The 27,083-nt window shown below is 36.2% G+C and overlaps 1 protein-coding gene across 8 annotated transcripts in view; it reads right to left on the bottom strand.

Annotated features, from left to right (window-relative positions):
• The window catches only part of GRIA4 (glutamate ionotropic receptor AMPA type subunit 4), a 478,367-nt gene that overhangs the window by 141,671 nt on the left and 309,613 nt on the right, over nt 1-27,083 (bottom strand). For all 8 annotated transcript variants that reach the window (XR_006355680.1, XM_043995887.1, XM_043995886.1 and 5 more), the window contains exon 5: nt 5,557-5,741. Coding sequence is in view for 7 of the 8 variants with exons in the window: in XM_043995887.1 (XP_043851822.1) it covers nt 5,557-5,741 (185 nt within the window). In the remaining variant the exon portion in view is untranslated. The remainder of the gene's footprint in view (nt 1-5,556; nt 5,742-27,083) is intronic.

The following is a 27,083-nucleotide window of genomic DNA, read 5'->3' as shown; positions in this document are numbered from 1 at the left end:
ATCCTTTTCTCTTTTTTCCTGGCAAAACTGAATAGCAACAGACTCTGATACCTTTTTGATTTTCTTTATAAGAAAAAACACACAGGACAACTGCAGCTGTGGTAACAGTTGCTTTGGAACCATCTAATACAACTTTCAAATCTTCCATTTTTACTATATTAGTCTGGTTTAGATGTATGTATTTATGATGTTTCAATGGTGGGTTTTTTTTTCAAGGAAAAAAAACCTGTCTGTTGTATGGAAATTGTGTATCTAAATCCATTTTTTTCTAAATAAAAGGACTAAAGTAGTAAAATCCTACACATTGACTAAGAAATCCACAACCTTATATTTTCACTGTTTTCCCTCATTTTCTTGCTAATTTTGACTGAGCAAAGCTAAATGTGCAAATACACCTTTGCAATGAAATAGCACCAGATGCAATAGCATCCTCCTCCTCCTCCTCTTCCTCTTCCTCCTCCTCCTCCTCCTCCTCATCATCATCAGCAGAAAACATTTCTACCAACACTACAGTGAAGTAGGGGTGGGGGTAAGAAGTACTTATGGGTATGGCTTCTCTATTAGGAATAATTGCAGTTTATTGGCTCTAGTTATTATATTTACACTGTTACCATGGGTATTTGTGCATTTTTTCTGAAGTAAAGCTGATGTGTTATCACTAGCTATTTTCTGCTTTGGTTTCCTCTGGAAATGAAGGATAACAGTATAGTACTGGGTGATTTTGAGGATCATATCAAATGCCTTTCAAATGGAAGACCATAGACCTGTAGTCGCAGGTCCTTAGTTTGAATTCTAGCTCTGCAAGTATGATCTTGACCTACCTGGGTCTGTAGGTGTATAATGAAGGATGCCTGCTATGGTCTCCGCCAGCTCTAGATTTATGATTCTAATGACTTTTGGTGTTTCATTCCATTCTATAATCATCTTCAGTCCATAATATTGAGGCAGCATGGTGTGGTGGATAGAGGACTACCCCAGGCATCTGGGAGACCAGGGTCTGAGTTCTGTCTCAGACACATACCAAGCTGTTTGAAGATGGGTGTATCACTCTGCCTCAGGCAACTCTCTAATATTAAGTTAAACTGCCAATCTGCATCAATAGAGGGTGTTTCTGCATTGGGAGTTCTACACAGTGATGAACAAACAAAAACAAACTATAATAAAATTTGCCTTTGTTTGGGAATGAGTTATCTGGAAAAAAAAGTTTCTTAGAAGTATCAGCTCCATGGTTAGCTTTGCAATTTAATTGCTAAATATCTTTCAGTAAGTGTCTGTTAAGGCAGGTAGGGGACCCAGTGGATAGAGTACCAGGCCTAGAGTCAGGGAGATTCAACTTCCTGAGTTCAAATGTGGTCACACTAGCTGTGTGACCCTGGACAAGTCACTTAAACCTATTTGCCTGAATCTCCTCATCTGTAAAATGACCTAGAGAAGGAAATGGCAAACCACTCCAGGACCTTTGCCAAGAAAACCCCAAATGGGGTCATGAAGAAGTGGACACAAATGAACATGACGAAACAAACAGATTTACCGAAGTTCCACTTTTTTTTAACTATGGTTTTCAATGGAAGAGTAAAGACATATGGCGCAAAATTTGTGCCTTGGTACAGATTCTGCAGCTTCCCAATGAATATTCATTACATGGAAATGGACAAGAACTTATTTGTGCATGGCATAAACATAATTTGGAAAAATGGACACCAGATGAGGTGTATCTCTGAGCTTAGTTGTTCATTAACATATTTTGAGAGAAAATTGTTTGAGCTGTTTCCATTATGTTTTTGCAAATTGGTACAAATTAAAATGTCAGCTAAGTAATTATTGACAGTATATAGCAGTAATGTGAAAGTGTCCTCATCTGACCAGAAGTCTATTATAAGCACACCCTGCCTGTACCAAAGAAGCAAGTTTTGTCAACAGATTTGATTTTTACCATGGCCACCCTGGGACTCATTATTTAGCTTTTTAAAAACTTAGTAAGGATTTTATTTTACTTTGGTTACTGTTTATCTCTAAACTAGATTATTCTTTGATTAAGAAAGAGGAATGGAGGCACAGAGAAGCATGTGATGTGGAATTATGAGTGGTTCCTCTAGTTTCAGTTTATTTGAATAAATTAAAAATAAAACTAGAAATGGCTTCAAATAGTTTAGTTCAGAGATAGTAAATACAGTAGTGATTTGTTTTGCTGGTGGAAAGTAGTCATGGTATAGGGAAGTAGATTTGTCATCAGTGAAAGAATAGGAAAAGAAACCCCTGTTGTGTAGACCTTGAGGTAGGTAAAATATTAATTATGAGCCAGTGAAAGGGCATTATGTTCTCACAGAAAAAAATGGCCCTTGATACCATTCAGGAGTTCTTTGCCTGAGAGGTATCCTAGGAAACAAAAGTCTATCATCACTATAATTATTATGTAGATATCAGGAAAAAAGGCAAAAAAAAATTTGAACTTATCAGAGAATAGAAAAATATTATGTTGAATTCCTGGGATCCTTACTTTTTTTTGGGGGGGGGTAAGAACATGAAAAAAATTCATATTTCCAATCACTTTAATAAGAAGCTTACTTAAGTGAGCTTTATTTATTTATATTTATCCAGAGAGCTTATCCAGATCACCCAAGTATTTTGGTTTCCTCCTTAGAAACTAGCTGAGCCTTTGAAAGGGGTCAGTGTGTCTCAGAAGCTAAATCACCTATTCCTGAGTGAGTCTTTTAAGTAGGCATTAATCAGAGGCAACTTTTGGACTTTACTCTGTCATAAAAGAATCTTGGGAATCCAACCAATTGGGGGGATCAGATGTCCAATAGGATTTAATAGGAGTTATATACAAGATTATAGCTACTCAAACCCATAGTACAGTTGTCTTAGGAGAGGAGTGGTTATAGTTCAGCTGGAGGTTATGTATGTCTTGATGAAGCAATCAAACAAGAAAGACTTTATCTTGATCTCCCTAAATTCTGAGACCCAACTAAGAACAGAATCAACAAATCACACAAAAGTGATTTTTATTCCCTTCCTAAAAATATCAGAAAGGAATTAATGGCATAGAGAATAGAGAACTTGCCTCAAACTCAGGAAGACCTGGGTTCAAATTTTGCCTTTGAGACTTGCTCTCTGGTTGTGGGACCATGGACAATCACTTAAACTTGCAATGCTCTGGGCAACTCTCTGACTATAAGTTGCAGATTAGGTGTGGATGTGCATTGGCAGACAATGCTTCATTATTGGGGAGTTTCCTATCCAAATGAAATACAGGCCCAATTAAAACTTTTTTTTTTCAAAGAATCTCTAAGGAGAAATAGAATGAGGCAATAATTCTTGATTTCTCGGAGTTTATCCAAGAGCATGAGATAACTATAGAACTTGTTGAGAGTCCTAAGCTGTTCTTGGGATTTGGTTTATACACAAGTACTATTTAGGGGTAGTTCTATACATTTAAATTATTTGAAGAAATAGGGAGAAGTAGGGAAATATAAAAACAGTGTGAGGACAAGTAAAAGGCCAGTAACAAGTACTTGTACTGATTTTTTATATATTCTTTCAATAGATGACACTAATCATCTTTGATAATTTTTCAGGTTGAGAAGTTTGAATTGTTTATTTGTCAATGTCAATATACATAAATACATACATTCCTGAAATGATTGTTATGGGAACATTGCACTGTCTCCTTTTATAAAGGCATGTCTAGATTGACAATGGTTACAAAAGAACAGCTTATCTTTCCTTCCTCCTTTTTATTGTTACAAGTGCTATATCACTCAAAGAGAGAAGAATCACAAAGCTAAAATGACCTTGGTGGTCATTTAATACAATGCCGAGAGAGAGAGAGAGAGAGAGAGAGAGAGAGAGAGAGAGAGAGAGAGAGAGAGAGAGAGAGAGAGAGAGAGAGAAAAGAAGGGTAATTTTTCACAACCTAGGGCTAAAATTAATCTTATGTACATGTCACCCTAAAACCTTTCTGCATATCTGTTTATATAACAAATTAAACTGTATTGCACATGTGAAATTGTAAGCCCCAGACTCAATATATAGTCTATCTAACCTTACAACTATCTTGAGTAAATGTAACTAAGCAAGCATTTTTTAGACCACTAGATGGCACACATTCACTATAATTTTGATACAATAGTAAGTGCTATATCCTAAAACACACTTTCAAACTATTATCATACTCTCCAGGGTTAAGCAAAAGGCAAGTATGTATTGTTTGATGATATTTTCCTGTAACATAACATAATGATATAGCACTGTTTTTATTTTTCCTGGTTACTTCAAATAAAATGTAGAAATTTTTTTTTAGTGCTTTATGAAGGACTTCTTTTTAGGTAGGGCCTTATATCTAGTCTTTAATTTCTATTTGCCCAGGTCAGCTCAGAGAAAATATGCCACACACAACACCAGCTTGTCTGTTTTTAAAATTTATTTTCCTTATAATTTCACATATGCTGTTCTTGAAAGATCAAAAATGTTTTCTTTTAAGAGAGACTCACAGACTTCTATAGGATTTAGAAGCTAAGGATAAAATAATTTAGTGATTCTCAAAGGTCAGCCTCAAGGAGCCTTCAGATTTCTACAGCTTAAAATTCTATTAGATTGTGGCAGCTAGGTGGTGCAGTTGATAAAGCACTGGCCCTGGATTCAGAAGGACCTGAGTTCAAATCCGACCTCAGACACTTGACACTTACTAGCTGTGTGACCCTGGGCAAGTCACTTAACCCTCATTGTCCCGCAAAAAAATAAAATGAAATAAAAATTTTTTAGTTCCCTTAAGTCTGAAATTACTTTTTAAATCTTAGGTCATAAAAATAATTGAGAGGGACAAAGCATCTGAACCTCAATCAATCACTCAACAAGCATTTATTAAGCATATATTATGTACCATGAACCATGCAAAGCATCAGGAATTCAAAGACTAAAATTAAGCAATTCCTACCCTTAAGGACCTTACATTTATTAAGGGAAATGCCATTTGTGTGTATATATACACAGAGACTGACAGACACACAAATACATCTGCACAAAGTAAATACTAGGCATTTCTGGTGGGGAGGGATACTGAAGGCGCTAGGACCCATAGAGGGATCAGGAATGGCCTTCTGTAGGAGGTACCATTTGAGCTTAACTCTGAATTCTAAATTTTTTAATTGATATACATTTTTATACTGTTAACATTTATTTGGGGGGGGGGCTGGACAATGAGGGTTAAGTGACTTGCCCAGGGTCACAGAGCTAGTAAGTGTCAAGTGTTTGAGGTTGGATTTGACCTCAGGTCCTCCTGAATCCAGGACCAGTGCTTTATCCACTGTGCCACTTAGCTGCCCCCTCATTTGAGCTTAACTTTAAAGAAAGATAGAAATACTCTAAGAAATGAAGAAGAGTAGGAAGAGACACAAGCCAGTCACAAACCTCAGATTACAGATTCAAAATTTGGCAGAAGCTTCTCCCAATCCAAAAAATTTGAAAGAAGGTGTCAACTATAAAGTTGGGGGATTTGCTCCAAACCAAACAAAATACTCCTCAACTTGAGACCCAGGTGACAAATACAAGACTTACCTGTTCTAATATGTTTTGAAGTCTCTCTATTTCACAGTCTATTACAAATTTCTTTTCTTGTCTTCGATCCAGATCTTCTAGAAGCCTCCTGTAGCTGGCATCATTAAAGTTTTCCACACATATGGCACTGACATGCCAACCATTTTGTCCTGCTTTTTCCATTATAGCTTGAAGTATGGAATATCCTACAAGAGAAGAAGAGAAGAACTAAAAGTGTGTTTTTTCATTTCTTTAACAAATAATAGATAATTGCAAGGAATCTGCATCATCATGTTCAATTCCCATCTCTCACCTACACTTTATGGTTAGGGAAGTCAAAAGCCTGTATAGTTATTTTTGTGATTGATTGTTCTTGTCCTTTTTACTTTGGGCAACAACAGGACTTAGATCTCAGTTGGCTGAAGCTATACCTTTATATATCATATAAATCCTCATTTGTTCACAGTGTTCCCCCAATAGAATGTAAGCTTCTTCTGGGAAGGAAATATTTATTTTACTCTTTGTATCCTCAGTACCTAACAATATCTTTTACATCAGAGATGATTAATAAATGATTTTAAAATTCAACTGAATGTTATATATTTCAGATTGGATAAAATGACATGAAATTAAATTGGTTCAAGCCAATTTAACAAATGTTCATCAAGTGCCTACTATTCAGGAAAAAAAAGTATGTGACTCTGCTAGATGCTAGGGATTCAAAGATGGAAAATGACACCGCTTTTGAGGTCAATGAGAGTACTCTTGACATATTTCTGGTCTTTGTACATTATAACAATATAGCTAGGGGTTGCAGTGGATAGAGTGCTGGGCCTGGAGTTAGGAAGAGTCAACTTCCTGAGTTTAAATGGGCCTCAGACACTTAGTAGCTGTGTGACCATGAGTAAGTCACTTAAGTCTATTTGTCTCAGTTTCCTCATCTGTAAAATGAGCTGAAGAAGGAAATCCCAAACCACTACAGTATCTTTGCCAAGAAAACCCCAAATGGGGTCAGGGAGAGTCAGACACAACTGAAACTGATTGAACAGCAATATTTAAAATAGGTGACCAGAAAGGATCCTGGAGACAATAATGACAATGTGTTTGTGCTGAATTTACAAAAAAAAGTAGAAGATCTAAATATACACTATTATAACAACTATGTTGTCATTATTCTTTTCCATCTCTATTTCTGGCCTATAAAAGAAGGATTTTTTTAAAATAGAAAAAAACAACCTATTTTATTACTTTCCAAAGTTCTCTGTCTCTGTCTTTCTCTCTCTGTCTTTCTTTCTCTTCCTTCCTTCCTTCCTTCCTTCCTTCCTTCCTTCCTTCCTTCCTTCCTTCCTTCCTTCCTTCCTTCCTTCCTTCCTTCCTTCCTTCCTTCCTTCCTTCCTTCCTTCCTCTCTCTCTCTCTCTCTCTCTCTCTCTCTCTCTCTCTCTCTCTCTCTCTCTCTCTCTCTCTCTCACACACACACACACACACACACACAATGTTATGTATTATCTGCTACCTAATTAGGACCAGCAATATCTAAAGTGCTTACCCATAAAGATTCTCCTCACTAGACTCAATGAGTTCTTTCTTTCTGCAGATACTAGGACTGACAGCTCTCCCAAGATTCTATGAATATCCCTCAGCACATGACTGGATTCAAGGTCTAAATGTTTTGTTTTCCTTTTTGAATTCCCCCCTCCCCGCCATAGTCTGGAGAATATGCCCTGGTGCTTCTTAAGAAGTTAGGCGGCCTTGGGGCCGCTAGGTGGTGCAGTGAATAAAGCACTGGCCCTGGATTCAGGAGGAACTGAGTTCAAATCCAGCCTCAGGCACTTGACACTTGGGCCGTGTGACCTTGGGCAAGTCACTTAACCTTCATTGCCCTGCCACCCCCCCAAAAAAAGAAGTTAGTTGGCCTCCCATCCAAAGCTCCACTATGACTAACTATCTTTAGTCTCTGAAATGGTTTTCTTTAAATCAGGGACAGGGTGAAGGTCACAACTAGGCAGTTATAAATTGAAACTTGCCAACGACAGGGTGCTAATCTTTTTTCTGTTTGTAGTAGATCTTGAGTATCATGTCTGCTATAACTAAAGCATTTTACACATCACTGGTAATACATATTAAGAGATGCACACACTGTTGAAATCATATTTATAATAAAATTTCTTGACAAATAAAACATTGTAGCAGTTATGGTTTATATTTTTTCAATACCATTTTCCTTCTCACCTCATCTTGCTTTCCTGCACCCCCCAAAAGATGGAAAAACAGTACACATTAATTGCCACATAATTATTCTGAAATTTTTATCACTCCATTTAATCTTTTCTTTTGTTACATTGGCCTATTATCTTTTCAATTTATTCCTAAATTATTTTTTAAAACATTGTCCCCTTTCCCTTATTTCTTAATTCACTGCATATATAACATTGTGGTACGAATTTCATCATAATATACATGCCAAAGATTAACATTTTCTTTGGCTCAAAATGAACTTTGTTTAAAATACTAATTGATATCTTAATCTTTCTAGTTATTATGTATCTCTGTACTGAAACTGTATTTTTCTTTTTTCACCTTCCCCTTCATTACTCACTTAGATCAAGCCGCATAAATCATGCTAGCAATCACACTTGGAAATCGTTCTTTTACCTTGACTCAAGCTCAGCTTGTCATATTTCTTGAGCAACTGTTTTTATTCTGGCGCTTCTGGATGGACTCTTTTTGTTACTTGGCATCTAGCTATATCTATTCTCATGCTGGTAGGCTTTTCACAGAAAACTGAGCTTTGCGTCATCTGATGAAATACATGTTCTTGATCTTATTTCAGGCCTGATGATAAGTGTGTTTTCAGATAGTACAACTGTATTTTATAAATCCCTTCCCTATATGTCTCTTAATACTTATAACTAATCATCAAAAATAGGAACCCTAAATTTCAAATGTTCTTAGTATCAGATGCCAGGACCTGATCCCTGTTAAAAAGCTATGACCTTGGATGGTTTAGAGTATGTCTACTCTGAAAACAAATTCGAACTATGAACAGAAATAAATGAAATCTCTTCCCAGTCTGTACAAACTGCACTATGTAAACAGTACCAAAGTTTCAAAGCATGAGCATGAAGAATGAGAGCTCCTAAATGAAAGAAGCTGCCATACTCAAAAAATATTTTCGCTTAGGATACATTACTTAGATGCATATCTTATTTATTTGGTCCAGGAAGTCAGAAATACATTGTGAATACTAGTACTAATCATTCAATCAATGATGACATAACCAAGTTTTTGCATAAAATAGAGAAGAGAGGGGCTAAAAGGTAGCAGCAAGTCACTCTTACTTCTATAAACTATACTTATTCAATCAACTTTACCATTTCCCCTCAAAATACAGATTTTGATATTTATCATAGGAGAGTTTGTGGGGTGCTTTAAAGTCTCATTCTGTGAATGAATGGATTTTGAGGAACTTTTGAAAAACATTTAATTTGGAACAATATGAAGGATATTATCAATGTAGTGGGTACAATAAAATTATTCAATAGATACTGAAATCTTTCTAGATGATTAATTGTAGCCTGAAGGTGACCTTGGATTTTCAAAGGCTATGCCAGCACAATACAAAACTCTGGCAGGTCTTGCCAGCCTTAAAAAGCTTCAAGTTTGGGCGCAGTGACAGACTGTAAGTCTGTTGTCCGAGGATCATCCTAGCTAATAAGCATAGGAAGGCTCAGCAACAGAGGGATAGACAGCAGGAAATGATTTTTTTCTTTCTTTTTTTAAATTTTTTTTCTGGCCACAGCACATCATGAATTCAACTACTAAGGCTAGGAGAGAATTATGATCTTCATGGATGCAGGGACTACACAGGCAGATCAGAACACAGATCTTTGACACTGAAGTAAACATAGGAATTAAGAGGCAATGGGGTATTTTAGATAAAGTGTTGACCTAAGACAGAAACACCTACGCTTAGTTTTGTTTTTGACATATACCTATGTTTGTGTCCCTGAACCTGTCATTAAAGTCTCATTGCTCCCAGGTAGCTCTTGAAAATCATAAGTTGAAGTGTTTATAGTTTTAGAAATTTGTTGATAAAAGGGAGTATATGAGATTAAAGGCTTAAAACAAAATGAATTAATCAATTTTTAAAAGTAACATAAGAATAATATGAACTGTAGGGAAAAAAAACTTTCTAAAATAATACTACATGGAATCATGGGGACAGGGGTGATTTTGAGAGGTCATCTACTACAAGATTAAAAAATATCAATTTTCTCAGTTACCCGGGGATGCTGATCTTTGGGGTGAACAATTAAAGCAGGGTAATATTCTCCTTATTTTTCACAAGTGAGAAGACTGCTATGAGTATTTCTGGGAAGGTTTGGTTTTTATATTCATTTATAAGTGTGATATAGACTATCACTCTACTCTTAATACACATTTCATTTCAGACAGATAAGCATCTGTTCTATTTTCCTCTAGAAAGGAAGGAGGACTTTAAGATCTCCTCTCCTTAAAAGATTTAAACTTTTCCTTATCTTTCTTTCTTTCTTTCTTTCTTTCTTTCTTTCTTTCTTTCTTTCTTTCTTTCTTTCTTTCTTTCTTTCTTTCTTTCTTTCTCTCTCTCTCTCTCTCTCTCTCTCTCTCTCTCTCTCTCTCTCTCTCTCTCTCTCTCTTTCTCTTTCTCTCTCTCTTTCTTTCTTTTTTTGGTGAGGTAATTGGGGTTAAATGACATGCCCAGGGTCACACATCATGAATTCAACTACTAGTAAGTGTTAAGTGTTAAGGGGCTTTGCCTCCTTTTACTTTCACCCCTGTGTGACAGAAATTTTCTGCCAAACTTCTAAGTTGTTTTGGGATGGAAAATATTTCATGCCATCATTGTTTTGAGGTGTTATCTAAAGTTATTTGTAGGGGAATCTGGAAGAGCTTAGGCAAGTCACTGCCTTTGCTCTGTCATCTTGGTTCCTTTTTTCCCTGTATTATAGATGACTTCTTATTTTATTGAAAAAGTCTTAATTCCAATGATCTTTATAATAAAGGAGAAATGTATAAATACATACTGCTTATAATGTAGGCACACAATGCATATTTGGAGTGAGAATGTATTTACATGTGTGTTTACACATCTGTATATGAATAGAGAAAAAGACATAAATATTAGCACTGTGCAAAAGAAGTGGACATAAAACCTAGGACAGTGCCTTGCACGTGTTAGATGTCTAATAAGTACTTGTTCATATAGAAAATTCTATCTGTGGTAGATATTTTTCTGGCAGTTTGTATTTTTATATGATATGAGAAAAAACCTATATGCTTTTCTCAGACTTATACAAAGTATCAAACAGTATGGAAAATATCTTCAGAAAAGAAAACAATTAGCTTTAAATGGGCAGTTCCCTGTGTGATTGAAACTCAGTTCCACAAATATGTATTGAGTCTGTAGTATGTGCCTTGTTTTGTCCTAGTTTATGTAGCTGATAAGACATAGTCTTTGCTTGTAAATAACACTTTTTATTCAGGAGACAAGATAGATGAAGCATTTAAACAACAATAAAAACCTCTAATCATTTCAATACAAATTCTATAGATTGTAAATATTGTATTAGATCAGAGAGGGGTAGAGCTGTGCTGAAGCAATTCAAACTGGCTCATGAGGGTCAATTGTTAAAATTTCAATATGAGCATTTATACCCCAGAAATAGGAAAATACTACAAATAAGAGTTTTATTTAATTTTCATTGATTTTTGTTTTGGTGAGGCAATTGGGGTTAAGTGACTTGCCCAGGGTCACACAGTCAGTGTCAATGTCTGAGGTCAGATTTGAACTTAGGTCTTCCTGAATCCAGGGCTGGTGCTATATCCACTGTACCACCTAGCTGCTCCTGATTTTCTAAAATTAATAAAGCAATGGAAAAATATTAATGATAATTATTATACTTAAAAGTGTTTCATGAGTACATATTCTCTCCAGAGAGCCAGTTAAGCATCTGCTAGCACATTCTGAGGGGGAGGGATACTAGAATTGTTTAGAAGGCTTCAGAGAAAAGGTGAGGCTTGGGTAAGAAAAGACCAGGAGGGAAATAAATGCTTATTATTATAAATATTATTTTGTCAGTGTGTAGATTGGTTTGGTTTTTTTTTTTTTTGGTTTTACCTTTGTCACTCTGCATTATTTCAACTAAACCCTCCCAAGTCCTTGCTCAAGGAACAGGACCAGCCATTTTCTTCAATCTGCATGACCTCTAATATCACTCAAAAATATATACATAAAAGATAAAGCAATTTCAGTTGTTTCTTATATCTAAGACAACAAGAATTCTAATGAGGTAACAACCCAATGACTAACAACAGAGAAGGCTAATCCCTAATCCCTAACATTCTTACTTAGTATCTCCATGCTCACCAATCATCATGCTCTGCCAAATACTGCATAAACTGGTCCATGGCCTTGCAACATCATTAAGCTTTGGCCCTTCTTCCTATGCCATGGAAAGCCAAAAGCCAGATGTTTGCTTTTCTTAGAATGGCAACATGGCAGCATGTTGTGCTGCAATAGTATTAGTCAGAGAACTGAGGGAAAAAAAGGAACAGGGTTATGGTGTCAGCGTGTGTGAGGGGATCCACTAGGCTTGAAGTAAAAGCGACTGAAATCCAGCTGAGGTCAGTTCTACCTACCCAGAAGTCATCTGTGGCAGAAACTGAAGTCAGTAAAAAGTGAATTCCACAGTGTAGAAGGTGGTTGAGATAGCTTTGAGTTCTAACCCATGGAAGGAAGAAGGTAGAGAATGAAGAACGGGAATATAAGGCAATAATAGACATATTGCCAAAGATCCCATGAGAAAAAAAAAAACCCAACCATTCAATGACTTTGAGCACAAGCAGATAAACAAATAGAAAAGATATTAGTAACAGAAGGGACTGTGGCATTGATATTAGGAAAGTTAGGGTGATATAATAATTGGAAAAGCTTTTTTATGTCATGCTGAAATGTTTGGGGTTAAAAGTCAATGAGCAGAATTTTAAGCAAAGGAGTAATACAATGAAAGTAGTATTTTATGAAAATTAATCATGATGACCTATGCATGGAAGTTTGAAATGGGGAGAAACTAGAGGTAAGGGAACAAATTAAGAAGCTGCTGTTTTGATTCAAACAGTAGCTTTCTGGTGTTATAAAACATAGAGGGGAATTGAGTAGCATTAAAAAAAGAAATATCACCAAGAATTATCTGAGTGGATATGTTAAATGAAAGAAAAAGAATGCCAGTTAAATAGCCATACAGTGAGGATTTTGAGTGTACTGAGAATGCTATGGTACTTGTTATGGTATGACATGGTACCTAACGTAGCAGGCAGTTGTGTTAATGTGGAATTTGCATCCCAGCTTATGTAATGTAACTGCTCCTAGGAATTTAAAGAATTGATAGGACCATAGAACCAAGATGGCAGATGACAGGCAGTGAGCTCTCGAACTCATGACACGATTGCTCCAAAAAACATCCAAATAATGCCATAGGAAAATGCCTGGAGCAGCAAAACTCATAGAAGAATGTGCTGAAATCATCTTCTAACCAAAACCAGATTGGAACATCAGAAGGAGGGAGCTGCTGTGCTAATACAGGAGTCGAGTCCAACCCCACAGTTACCCTGACACAGATCCAGTCCCAAGAAGGCCTCACCAGAGAAGCAGGCCCTCAGAGCCTCTGAATCAGCTGAAGTGCCAGTGTTGTCTGGAACTAAGCTCACAGTCTGGTGAGTGGGCTAAGCCCTGGGCAGGGGGGAGACTACAGGGGTCTATGCTGGTGTTAAGGCAGAACTTGGATTTTACACCCCTGCTGAGAACCAGGAGGTAGGCTTGAGTAGCAGTGGCGTAGGTGGGGGAGGGGCACAGGCTCATCAGAGCTAACAACAACAACACACAAAGCTGGTTGATTAGCAAGTTGTTCTGAGGTCATCTAAGGACCAGGGAACAGGTCAGGCGAGTGAAGAACCTGATTCTCCTTAAATCATACCACCTGGGATTTCTTAAGCTTGGGATACTGCAGCCTGGAAATAGTGCCCCACTTTAAGGAGCTAAAAGTGAAGTAAAAGAAAGGCAAGACAGGGGCAGCTAGGTGGCGCAGTGGATAAAGCACTGGCCTTGGATTCAGGAGGACCTGAGTTCAAATCCAGTCTCAGATACTTGACACTAGCTGTGTGACCCTGGGCAAGTCACTTAACCCTCATTGCCCCAAAAAACAACAACAACAAAAAAAAAAACCACACACAAAAAAAGAAAGAAAGGCAAGATGAGCAGACAGAGAAAGGTGAGAACCATAGAAAGTTTCTTCAGTAACAAGGAAGACCAAGGGGCACCCTCAGAGAAAGATGTCAGGCAGCTAGGTGGTGCAGTGGATAAAGCACCAGCCCTGGATTCAGGAGTACCCGAGTTCAAATCTGGCCTCAGACCCTTGACACTTACTAGCTGTGTGACCCTGGGCAAGTCATTTAACCCTCGTTGCCCCACAAAAAAAAAAAAAGAAGAAAGGAAGATGTCAACATCAGGGCCCCTATATCTAAAGCTTCCAAGAAAAATACGAATTGGTCTAAGGCCATAGAGGCACTCAAATAGGACTTTGAAGATAAAGTTAGAGAGGTAGAGGAAAAAATGGAAAGAGAAATGAGGGTGATGCAAGAAAGACATGAGAAAAAGTCAACAGCTTAAAAAGTCCAATTGGTCAAATGGAAAAGGAGGTACAAAAGCTCTCTGATAAAAATAATTGCCTAAGAATGAGGATTGAACAAATGGAAGCCAGTGACTTTATGAGAAACCAAGACACAATAAAGCAAATCCAAATGAATAAAAAAATAGAGGGCCATGTGAAATATCTTCTGGGAAAACTGCTGACCTGGAAAATAGGTCCAGGAGAGATAATTTGAAAATTATTGGGCTACCTGAAATCCATGATCAAGGAAAGAACTTAGACACCATCTTCCAAGATATTCTCAAGGAAAATTGCCCTGGAATTCTAGAAGAAGAAGCTAAAATAGAAATTGAAAGAATCCACTCTTCACCTCCAGAAAGAGATCCCCAAAGGAAAACTCCTAGGAATATTATAGCCAAATTCCAGAGCTCTCAGGTCAAGGAGAAAATACTGCAAACTGCCAAAAAGAAAGAATTCAAGTACTGTGGAGCCCCAGTCAGGATAGCACAAGATCTAGCAGCTTCTACATTAAAGGGCCAGAAGGCATGGTATATGATATTCCAGAGGGCAAAGGAAATGGGATTACAACCAAGAATCACCTACCCAGCAAAACTCAGCGGAAAAATCTTTCAGCGGAAAAAATGCGACTTTAATGAAAAAGAAGACTTTCAGATATTTGTGATGAAAAGACCTGAACTGAATGGCAAATTTGACTTTCAAATACAAGACCCTAGAGAACCATAAAAAATTGGAGCTGGGGGACATACCTGGGGTCCTACAGTGGTTGACTGTCTTGTGTCTGAGGCTGGGTTTTGCCTGGGATCCCCCTGGGTCCAGGGTGGATGCTTTGTCCACTGTGTCACTTAGGTAGGTGATGACATCTTTAGGGTTAAATTGAGGGGTGAAGGGAATTCACTGGGGGAGGGGGAAGGGCAGAGGTGAAATCCTACATGAAAGAAACAGGATAAGGCTTATGGAGTGGGGGAAGAGATGGGAGAGGAACCCGGAAGTAAATGAATTTTACACTAATCAGAAAAGGCTGAAAGACCTTAAACTCATCAGACAAGGCTCAAGGAGGGACTAATACACACACCCAACTGGGTGGAGTAATCTATTTAATCTGGGCTGTAAATGAGCCTAAAATTCATCAGAGTTGGCTCAAAGACCTCAATCTCATTAGAATTGGCTCAAGGAGGGATTAATGTACACATTCAATAGGGTGGTGTAATCTCTCTAACCCCACAGGAAAATAGAAGGGGAAGGGGATAAAGAGAGAGGGGCAAAAGAAGGAAGGGCAGAGTGGGAGAGGGGAAAAACAGAAGCAAATCCCTTTTCAAGAGGGATAGGATGAAAGAAGATGGATAATAGAATAAATATCATGGGGAAGGGAATAGGATGGAAAGGAAACAGTTAACAATAGCAATCATGAAAAAGAGAAAAGGGGGAAAATTGTACAAAAAATATTTATAGCAATTCTTAGTGGAGGCTAAGAATTGAGAATCAAGGGAATGTCCATCAATTGAGGAATGATGGAAGAAGCTGTGCTATATGATTGTAGTGGAATGGTCTTGTGCTATAGGAAATGACAAACAGGATGATCCCTGAAAAACCTGGAAAGACTAATGAACATCAATGTATAGTGAAGTGAGCAGAGCTGGGAGGACATTGTGCGTAGTGACAGCAGTATTTCAATGAGCAATTGTGAATGACTTAACTACTCTCAGCATGCAATAATCCAAGACAATCCCAAAGAACTAATGAGGAAGCTTACTATGCACCCCAATAGAAAGAACTGATAAAAAGAACACTTGTGGATTGTACATATATAACCTGGTTGCAATCTTGTGGAGGGGAAAGGAAAGGAAGGGAGGGAGGGAGAAAAATTTGGAACTCTAAATCTTATGAAAATGAATGTTGAAAGCTACCCTTACATGTAAATGGAAAATAAAATAAATGTTTGTTGCTGAAAAAAAATAAAGAAAGAAAGAAAGAAAGAAAGAAGGAAAGAAAGAAAGAAAGAAAGAAAGAAAGAAAGAAAGAAAGAAAGAAAGGAAGGAAGGAAGGAAGGAAGGAAGGAAGGAAGGAAGGAAGGAAGGAAGGAAGGAAGGAAGGAAGAAAGAAAGAAAGAAAGAAAGAAAGAAAGAAAGAAAGAAAGAAAGAAAGAAAGAAAAAGAATTGATGGACCAGCACAGATTTGTAGGCTGGTCCTACTTGGAAATATAGTGATGAATTTGACATGGAGCACAGCAGAGTAAATGGTGTGCCTTTGTGTTCTAGTATCACAAGGAGGCTAAAGCCATGTATGAGAGAAAACTATGGTTAGGTATCAGTACTACCTCATAACACACTTGTAAGTAGATCTTACCAAGTATAAGCAAAGACTTCATAATGATTAACATGAATGCCAGGAATATTATCTAAGAATGAAATGGAGGGTAAAAACAATGCAAATGTCTCAAATGATTTTGAAAAAGAGGTAGGTAGTTGGTATGCAACTTCAAAAAGCCCTTTTTAAATTTGACTTCATGAATTCAACTAAGAAAATAGCTATTTAATAAGTATTTCAAACAAGAATGTGTCCGTGAATAAATATCATGAAGAAACTTCCTCCTGTGTTATTTGACAAAATGTAAAAATCATCTCAGAATCTGCATATAACAACATATGATGTGGCTGTTGCCATGACAGGACCATAAAGAAGAAGAGGAGCTATATGGGAATGCTTATAAGGTTAGATACCAAATACCTCCATGGAAAAATGGCTTGAAATAACAAATATAAAGATATAGAAAATTTATATAAATATTTAGCTATATGATATCACTATCTAGGTACATGTATTAAAATGTACAATATATTTCTTTAATGAAGGCAACAAAAAGAAATATGAAGAATGGGAACAGAAAAAAACACATATAAGAAATTCCTGCTCAACAATTGACAACAAAATCAAAAGGGTAAGGTATTATAATGAATCAAAACAGTACAAGAACAAAAAAAAAATCAATAGTAATTAAAAACTATATCATGGAAGTGTGTGATGCAAAGAAATTATAGGAGAGAGACAAACCCTAAAGAAGGAGGATATGGATATTTCTGGTCCTCTTTATGGTCAAATAAAGAAGAGAACAACAAATGTACAGGTTGGGTCAAATGCAAAATAGAAAGCTTATGCACTGTCAATTTGAGCAACAGAATGACTGCATCAAGGGAGGTGCCTGAAATTCCAGCTTCTCTGTAAAACTGGAAAGTGGCAGTCTGGATAAGATCCATAATTATTGGCTCAAACCCTTCAGAATGGCATATGAATTGCTCACAAAGCACTTTACCAGCTTCCTCTCTGATTCGAGCATGCTTCACTTTTCTTAACAGAAGGCATCACATATTTATTACCAAAAGATGAGAACATCAGGAATCCTCCCAAATATAGGCCAGTTACATGTTTATATTTTATAGAAAATAGTTACAGCTTATACCACTAAGGAAAAAGAAAAACACCTATAAACACAAGAAAACATATTGGCTAGGGAGTCAAAAGGGTAGGCCCAAAAGTCTAGGCTTATAAAGAGTAATTGTTATCAGTTTCATGAATACTGAATAAAACAATGCTAAAGGACCATATTGTTTAAAATACTCTTATTGATTCTTTCTAAATATTTGACTCAATTCAATTCACATGGATTAGTCAAATATGCCAAAGAGATCAAAGCACAGTGACAATGCTAGAGAGTCTACACACAAAACTTCCCTATTTAAACATGTTCTAACATAGTAATGTCCAGAAATTTGACAACAAATATGATGTCTTCCAGAGAAATGGTTGAAGTTTGATGTGATTTTTGCCTAGCCTGCAGGATCTTATCATCACTCCTGACAAGAAAAGAGCGTGATAACAAAATGTCATGGGAGAGATCATATGTCCAGGCCCAGTCTGTTTTCTCAATTAAAATTTTGCATTGCCAGTCACTTATTCAGCTTTAAAAACTGATTGTCTTAGAGACATCTCAAACATAACATGGCCAAAATGCAACTCATAATCTTTCCAGTCAAATTCTCTGTCATTCTGAATTTCTTTATTTTTTTGGAGAACACCAATATGCATCCAGCCTCCCAAATGAATGATTTCCATATTATCCACTACTCACTATCATCCCACATCACTTTTGTCTCTAGGATACAATATACCTTCCTCTCTTGTGCTTTTAAAACCTTTCCTAAAATGGCCTTAATATATCTTTGTATTTCATTATAAATTATTCCCTTTCCCATACTCTATAGTTTAGCCAAACAGGACTGTGCTGTGTTCCTCACACATGGCAGTCCATGTCCATTCTTTGTGCCTTTGTACTCATTGTAATTCTTCATCCACTCTATGTTAGAGAATCCTGCAGAGTTTTTTTTTGTTGTTGTTTTTTAAGTACTGAGCTCAAGCACTATCTTCTATACAAATCTGTTCTTAATCCCATCAATTGCTAGTGCCCTCCCCACTCAATTACCTTGTATTTAAGTACCTTTATTTTTTATTTTAATTTTTTGGCAGGTCAAAGAGGGTTAAATGACTTGTGCATGGTCACACAGCTAGTATGTGTCAAGTGTCTGAGGCTGGATTTAAACACACGTCCTCCTGAATCCAGGGCCATTGCTTTATCCACTGTGCCACCTAGCTGTTCCCTAAGTACCTTTATTTTAAGAATAAATTTTGTATATACTTACATACATATGTCTACTTTATTTGAATGCATGCTCTTTGAGAGTTAGTATTATTACATTTTCGTCCTCAGCAAAGAATTGGCACTTGATAAATCCTGTTGATTGAACCATGCTTTCCAAGAAATTCCCCTCTTCTATCCAATACAATTGGGTGTTGGAATTTTTACTACTTAGCTACATAGTTCTCATGTCCATGGTTGCTATATCTTGGGCAGAGATTATGTTTCTTCACTACAAAGCCTGGAACATAGTAGGCACCTAACAAATGCTTGTTCTGAGCTAGAAGAACATTGTATAAAGTAATAGCAATACTGACAATGGTTAACTATGAATGATAGCTATTCTCAGTGAGACAGTGATTCAAGATAATTCCAAAGGACCCATGGTGAAAAATGCTATCCGCCTCCAGAGGAAGAGCTGATGGAGTTCAAATGCAGATGGAAGCACACTTTTCAAGACTTTACTTTCCTTATTTTCTTTTTTGGTCTATGTTTTGTTTTGCAATATGGCTAATATGGAAGTATGTTTTGCATGACTGCACATGTATAATCTATATCACATTGCTTGCCTTCTCAAGGAGTGGGGAAGAGAGGAAGGGAAAGAGAGAATTTGGAATTCAGAATTTTAAAACAAGTTAATTTTTTTACATATAATTGAGAAAAAAATAAGTGCTTGCTCTTTCCTTCCCCCATCCTCTCCATGGGTGAAATTACTTTCCCTACAATACGACACTGTTGAAAAGCAGTCATTAGTAGTTCAGTGAGAGGCTTGAATACTCAAGTTCCCCCAACTGTACCATCTCTCAAATATGCTTGTAGTACTATTACTCTCAGTTTTGTGTGCAGGAATGATTCTAATGCCCGAATCATCCAAGCCCAAAAGATCACTGAGATTAATTACTGAGATTTGATTATTTTTATTCTTGATGAATTATGAAAGGATCTATAATTTATTCCCCCCCCCACCCCTGGTTTCAGGGCAATGAGGGTTAAGTGACTTGCCCAGGGTCACACAGCTAGTAAGTGTCAAGTGTCTCAGGCCGGAATTGAACTCAGGTCCTCCTGAATCCAGGGCCGGTGCTTTATCCACTGTGCCACCTCACTGCCCTGGATCTATAATTTCTTAAACATAATGATCACATGTCTTCTATAGAGAGGTGCCATTAAAATCTCAAATGCTCACCATTTTTAAAACCTATCAAGTTGATCAGGTGTCTCCCTAATCAAGCCCCTAAACTTACATGTTATGGTATTAAAATGATCATAGTTGTCTACTTTTCTGCAGCTAGATGGCAGAATGGACAGAGCCCTGGGCCTGGAGTCAGGAAGACTCATCTTTGTGAGTTCACATCTCATCTCAGACACTTACCAGCTGTGTGACCCTGGGAAAGTCATTTAACTCTGTCTACCTCAGTTCTTCATCTGTAAAATGAGCTGGAGAAGGAAATGGCAAACCACTCTAGTATCTTTGCCAAGACAACCAAATGGGGTCACAAAGAGTCAGACATGACTGAACAACAACAACAGTCTACTTTTGTTTCCTTTTATTGAATGTAGTTGTTTTTACTGCTTTTTGGCCAGTGTTTAAGAAACCAGGCCTGGTCAACTTGAAAATTACAAAGGTTGTTAAAATAATTAATGGTTCCTTCTGATGCTCAATGCTCAATAATTGCATATGTTGTGCACACCCGCCTGGAAATGAAATTCAGACTGTGATAAAAAGTCTTGCTCTTATTCTGTTAAGTAGCTATATTGTAAGAAGATTTTTTTTTTTGTAGAAAGGATATCCTTTTAAATATTTATTCTGTGATGTCAAATCAGCTTGATCCCTAGTGAGTTCTGAGACCTGGAAAATGTATGTGAAATGAATTCTATTCATAAAAACTCTTCTGCTTTTTAGCTAATGGAGTTTTGGGAAGATTTTATCTTTCCTTTTATTTCAGTAAATACAGATTAATTAGAAGAGCTACAAAGACACCATTTCTGTCAAGTTGGTCTGGGATTTGAGGAAGCATATAAAGTTTCATTTTAATAATTTATTTTTTACTGAGGGGTGAACATGATGGAGGAAAAATACCAATGAACTTAAGATCAGAAAAGCTGGATTGAAGTTCTAGGGGGAAAATATCACTGATATTTTCTACCTTATTCTGGTGAAAATTATAAGAAATGGAGCTTTTTCTTCGGAAAGAGCTTCTTCAAAATTCATTCATTTATTCATTCATTCATTCAATGTTCATTAAAAGGAAAAGTGCTATGATAGGCACTAGTATACTACTTTTCATCTAGTTTCAAATGGTCAATCTTACTGTATACATTTACACTTCTCTACTTGAGAGTCCTTCAAATACTTAAAAACAATAATCAAGGGCTATTATGTGAAATAAGGATAGGATGTGCCATAGAAGGTAAAACGGGATCTAGACAGAACACTTTTCTGGAGACTGTTCAAATGCTATGTTCCATATTGTGGCAAAATCTTTTAAATGTCCCATAGATTTGAGGCGTATTCATTTAGGAGGTCAGCACTTAGCTCACCTTCTTCCTGTCTTGTCCAACACCTGCCATTGATTATACTAAGGGGCTTCAATATTCATATTGATGCTCCCTTAAACAGCCATAATTCTTGAACCTATGCTTCCATTTCACTCCACATCATTCAACATTCCCATTTTATCATTTCAGCCATCATTTCTATCTCCTCCAGTTTGAAACTTGGACTGCATCCTAGGGGCACTTGGCTCTAAGTTTTCACCTTATCTTTCCTGAAAACAAGCCTCCATGCCACATCCTGGTGGTTTGCATATCATTCTGTTTCCACCTCCTCCCACTTCTACCTTGATTATATGTGTTACCTCCCACTTTAGAAGTTAGGCTCCTTGAAAGTAATGACTATATTCCTTGATTGTATTTATATTCCTAGAACATATCACAGTACCTGACATAAGTGCTTAATTAAAACTCTGTCTCTGTCTCTGTCTCTTTCTGTGTCTGTCTTTCTTCCTCTGTGTATTCTCTCTTTATCAAAGGTGTCTGCATTTGGTGCTGGTGCCTCCAGTTTTTCTCCTATTACTCTCTTCAATACCTTTATAACTGAGATGCTAAAAGAGTCCTTTCCAATGGAAGCAGCGGTTTTATCCTTTTTAACACTGGAAGTACTGGGCATATCACATGAAACCAAAAATGTTTGGGGACATTTGAAACTTCAGTAAGCTTAGGTATATATTTTTTCATGCTATACATTTTTATTTATATTTTTCTGTTCCAATCTCTATCATTCCCCTCTCTGTGTCCCAAGGTGGCAAATAATCCGATATGGGTTATACATATATGATCATGCAAAACATCATCATCATATTTGTTACTTAATGAAAGAATGTGAAAAATAGCATGTTTCAGTCTGTTCCATCAATATCAGTTCTTTCTTTGTAGGTGGATAGTATGTTCCATCAATATTTCTTTGAGATTGTCTTGGATTATTTTATTGTTGAGAAAAGTCATTCATAGTTCTTCATCGAACAATATTGTTGTCTCTGTGTACAGTGTTCTCTTGGTTCAGCTCACTTCCCAATAAATCATTTCATCCATGTCTTTCCAAGCTTTTTTGAAGTCATCCAGTTTATAATTTCTTACTGCACAGTAATATTCCATTACCACCATATACCACAGTTTGTTTAAAAATTCCCCAATTGATGGGCATACCTTTGATTTCCAATTTTTAACTACCACAAAAAAAGAGCTGCTATAAATATTTTTGTACAAATAGGTCTTTTTCTCTTTTTGAGGATGTCTTTGGGATGTAAACCAAGTAGTGGTATTGCTGGATCAAAGGGTATGCACAATTCTATAGCCCTTTGGACATAGCTCCAAATTGCTCTCCAGAATGGTTGAATCTTTTCACAACTCCACCAACAGTGGATTAGCATCCCAGTTTTCCCACAATCCCTCTAAAAACCAATATTTTCCATTTTTGTTATATTTGCCATTCTAATAGGTATAAGGTGATATCTCAGAGTTGTTTTAATTTGCATTTCTCTGATCAATAATGATCTAGAGCATTTTTTCATATGATTATTGATAACTTTGATTTCTTTGTCTGAAAACTGCCTGTTCAAATCCTCTGACCATTTATCAATTGGGGAATGACTTGTTTTTTTAAAAATTTGATGCAGTTCTTTATATATTTGAGAAATGAGGCCTTTATCAGAGATATTTATTTCAAAAATTCTTTCCTGGTTTTCTATTTGCCTTGTAATCTTGGTTACATTAGTTTTGTTTTTGCAAAAGCTTTTTAATTTTATATAATCAAAACGATCTAGTTTACATTTAATTTTATGCTCTATATATTCTTTGGTCTTAAGTTTTTCCCCTGTTCATAAATCTGACAGAAAATTCCATACTCCTTTAATTTTCTTATGGTATCACCCTTTATTTGTAAATCATGCACCCATTTTGACCTTATTTTAGTATATGGTGTGAGATGTTGGTCTATACCTAATTTCTGCCATAATGTTTTCCAGTTTTCCCAGCAGATTTTGTTAAATAATGAATTTTTGTTCCAAAAGCTTGGATCTTTGGGTTTATCATATACTAAATTACTATAGTCATTTATTATAGTGTTGTTTCTATATATTCTATTCCACTGATCTACCTTTCTATTTCTTAGCCAGTACCGGATTGTTTTGACAATTACCACTTTATAATACAGTTTGAGATCTGGTACTACTAGAATACCTTCTTCTTCTTCTTCTTCTTCTTTTTTGGGTGAGGCAATTGGGGTTAAGTGACTTGCCCAGGGACACACAGCTAGTAAGTCTTAAGTGTCTGAGGCCAGATTTGAACTCAGTTCCTACTGACTCCAGGGCTGGTGCTTTATCCACTGTGCCACCTAGCTGCCCCTAGACCACCTTCTTTTGTATTTTTTCATGATTTCTATGATATCCTTGAACTTTTGTTTTTCCAGATGAATTTTGTTATTATTTTTTCTAGCTCTATAAAATAATTTTTTAATAGTTTGATTGGCATAGCACTATCATCTTTATTTTTCATGGTTTTTTCTTTTATTTTTGCTATCATCATTCCTCAGCCTTCTAAAGACTTTTCAAATAATAAAATAAAACATAATTTAACTTATAAGCATCAGATGCATTAAATGCTTAAACTATATTTGTATATATACATATGTTTACACACATATGTAAGAGAAATTGTTCTTGTACTTATTTCTATTGGATCATTTCTTCATATCAGTATTTTCTTCTTGGAGAATGAGTAAAATTTCTCCTTGTGAATAATGTATGCAGTAAAATAAAATTTTATCTTTTCATGTGCTTATTTTACATTTTTCTAGATTTTTAGATTTTTAGAATTTGTAGTTTTGTTGTCACAATAATATAGCTTTGCTTGTGTCCTTACTGATAAAATGTCCAAGAGACTCTGATGACCAGATTTTAGAACTAATTATAAATATCCTATCTGACTCATCTGATAATGAGCTTCAGATAGTGAATTTGATGATGTAAATACTATAATTGCAATGTGTGAGGCAGAAACCTGTTTCTAGCATTGATAAGTCTATCAGTAAAGTTCCTTGTACAGATGATAATCTAAAAGATAATGAGCAATACAGTTCTCATCAGACTGAAGATCGTGACAAAAGAAATGAAGAACCAGAATGTCTGAAAGGGAAAGATGCCTTTAGAATAGGCTATTGTTTCTCAAGGTGTTTGCAACAGCTAAATATTATTACACTTCTATCTGTCCCCTTTTCCCTATTACACTTTTAAAAAAATAAATTCTGTCTTAAGTAATTATTTATTATTTTCATTTTACTCAAATTCTTAAATTTTTATTTTTTAGTGAGGCAATGCTTAGAAATATTCAGAAATAAACAAATGCTAAGGGCCAATGAGTTATAGGAAATGCTAAGTGATCCATTACATTAAATGAATTAGAAAGTTTATTAGTCATGTCACTCATGATGTTTAATCATTGGAAAAACCCCTACCTATCAAAAGTATGTGGAATAGCTCCTAGGGGTATTCTTTGTCCAATAAAACTATACCATGAAATTGATTCCTAGATACAATGAGAAACATTCGCTTTGACCTGAAAACTGAAAGGAAGCAAAATCTGTCTCAGAACCAGTTTTGTCTAGTATCTTCTTTGTGGAATTCTTTTATTGAAAATTGTCAAAAGGCTTTTATTCCTGATGTACATAAAATGGTCAATGAGTGATTTCTGTAGCAAAGTAAACTATACGCTTATTTATTCAATACATATCAAATAAGCCAGATGAATTTGGTCTGAAATTTTGCTTAGTAGTAGACACTGAAAACAAATATTTATTCAACAGATTTCCCTTACTTGGGAAAAGATGATGCTATAAGAAATAATACCAGTGTACTTATAGCTGTACTGTTGAAGCCCATGAAGCTTATTCAACAAAGGCTACAATGAAACGTATGGCAATTATTTTATATTCCTTAATCTTTCTTAAGACTTGTTAAGCAAAGATGCTGCATGGTTGGGACTATTCATCAAAAATGAAGTGACCTTCTGGAAGTAATGAAAACATATAGACCTCTACACAAAACTGGTTTTGAAATCTATAGCTAAGAATACAGTGACATTGCCTTCATTCCAGTGTAATAAATCCAAGTCTGCATTACTTATGAATACCCTTCAAGATTTTCAGATTCAAGAAAATAATAGGGATCAGCTAGGTGATGCAGTGGATAAAGAACCAGCCCTGGATTCAGGAGGACCTGAGTTCAAATCCGACCTTATACACTTGACACTTACTGGCTGTGTGACCCTGGGCAAGTCACTTAACTCTCATTGCCCTTCAAAAAAAAAAAAAAAGAAAAGAATAGGCCAAAATAAAAGCCAGATATTATTCTATTTTAAAACAAGAATAAGGTAGAGGAGATGTTCCTGACTAAATGGTGAGGTGTTACTCCATGAAAGCAACAAGGAAATGACCTATGAATGTTTTCTATAATGCTCTAGATATGGCCCTAATCAACAGCTGGATAATATATAAAAAGTTTGTAATAAAAAAGATGGAGAATATATCCAAAAGGTAAATGACGAGCTTACTGGAGACTGTCCAAGTGGAACATTAAGAATTACAACAATCATGATTAAAGATACACATGATTCTCTAGCCAAAATGCATCATACTTATGATACTACAAAGTATTAGAAGACTACAGATGTGTGTTTCATTTGCAACAAAACAAAAACCCCAAATTTCTTTGCAGCAAATGAGTGACAAAAATGTGTAAAATGTGATTCCTAAATAAATGACATTTCTTATTTGGGCCTAAGCTTGCTCTTTGTAGTGTTACAACATTCATTTTCACCAAGGATCTCTTACCTGCCAAAGTTAGTGACTTTTCTCAATCCATCTTCTTAACTTCTCTGCAACATAAAACTGCATTTTACCTCCCCCTCTGGGATATTTTCTTCTTCCTGGGTTTTTATGTCACTGGTTTCCTTCTTTCCCTCCCTCCCTCCCTCCATTCTTTCCTTCCTTCCTTCCTTCCTTCCTTCCTTCCTTCCTTCCTTCCTTCCTTCCTTCCTTCCTTCCTTCCTTCCTTCCTTCCATTCTTTTTTCCTTTCTTTCTCTTCCTCCTCCTTTTTTCCCAACAATGGAAATGACATCTCATGAGGTAATGCATTCTCCCCTTACTGAATATCTTAAAAAAGAAATGAGACTACCAAATGCCAGGTATGTTGTAGAGATAATTCTTGTTCAGGTATTTATTATACTAGATGGCCTCAGGTTCTTCCTTAGAATCATCCAATCCAGTGTTTAACCAATTCCAATCTCTATTTGTGATATAACTCAGACCTATATGCTTGAAATTGATTTATGCTGTGATAAACATTAGCTCTGTATTAAGAAAAACAAACTGTGCTTACAGGATTTCAAAGGACAGGGTGAAAAAAGGGATCATGGCTAGAGAGGATATGGGAGAAACTAGAACCATGGTCATGAAGAAACTCACTTTTATCTTTGGAGTTCATCAAGTCCAACTCATAACTTGAATAGGAATACTTTTCAACTCTGACCTTCTTTACTATGAAAATAATAATGCAGCTTTTAAAGGCACATAATTTATAAATGGCTATATGCTTAGATACTAG

Source organism: Dromiciops gliroides, chromosome 3, assembly GCF_019393635.1.
Source record: "Dromiciops gliroides isolate mDroGli1 chromosome 3, mDroGli1.pri, whole genome shotgun sequence".
Taxonomy (NCBI): domain Eukaryota; kingdom Metazoa; phylum Chordata; class Mammalia; order Microbiotheria; family Microbiotheriidae; genus Dromiciops; species Dromiciops gliroides.
The sequence above is the reverse complement of the archived record's forward strand: the minus strand, read 5'-3'. Positions and strand labels throughout refer to the sequence as shown.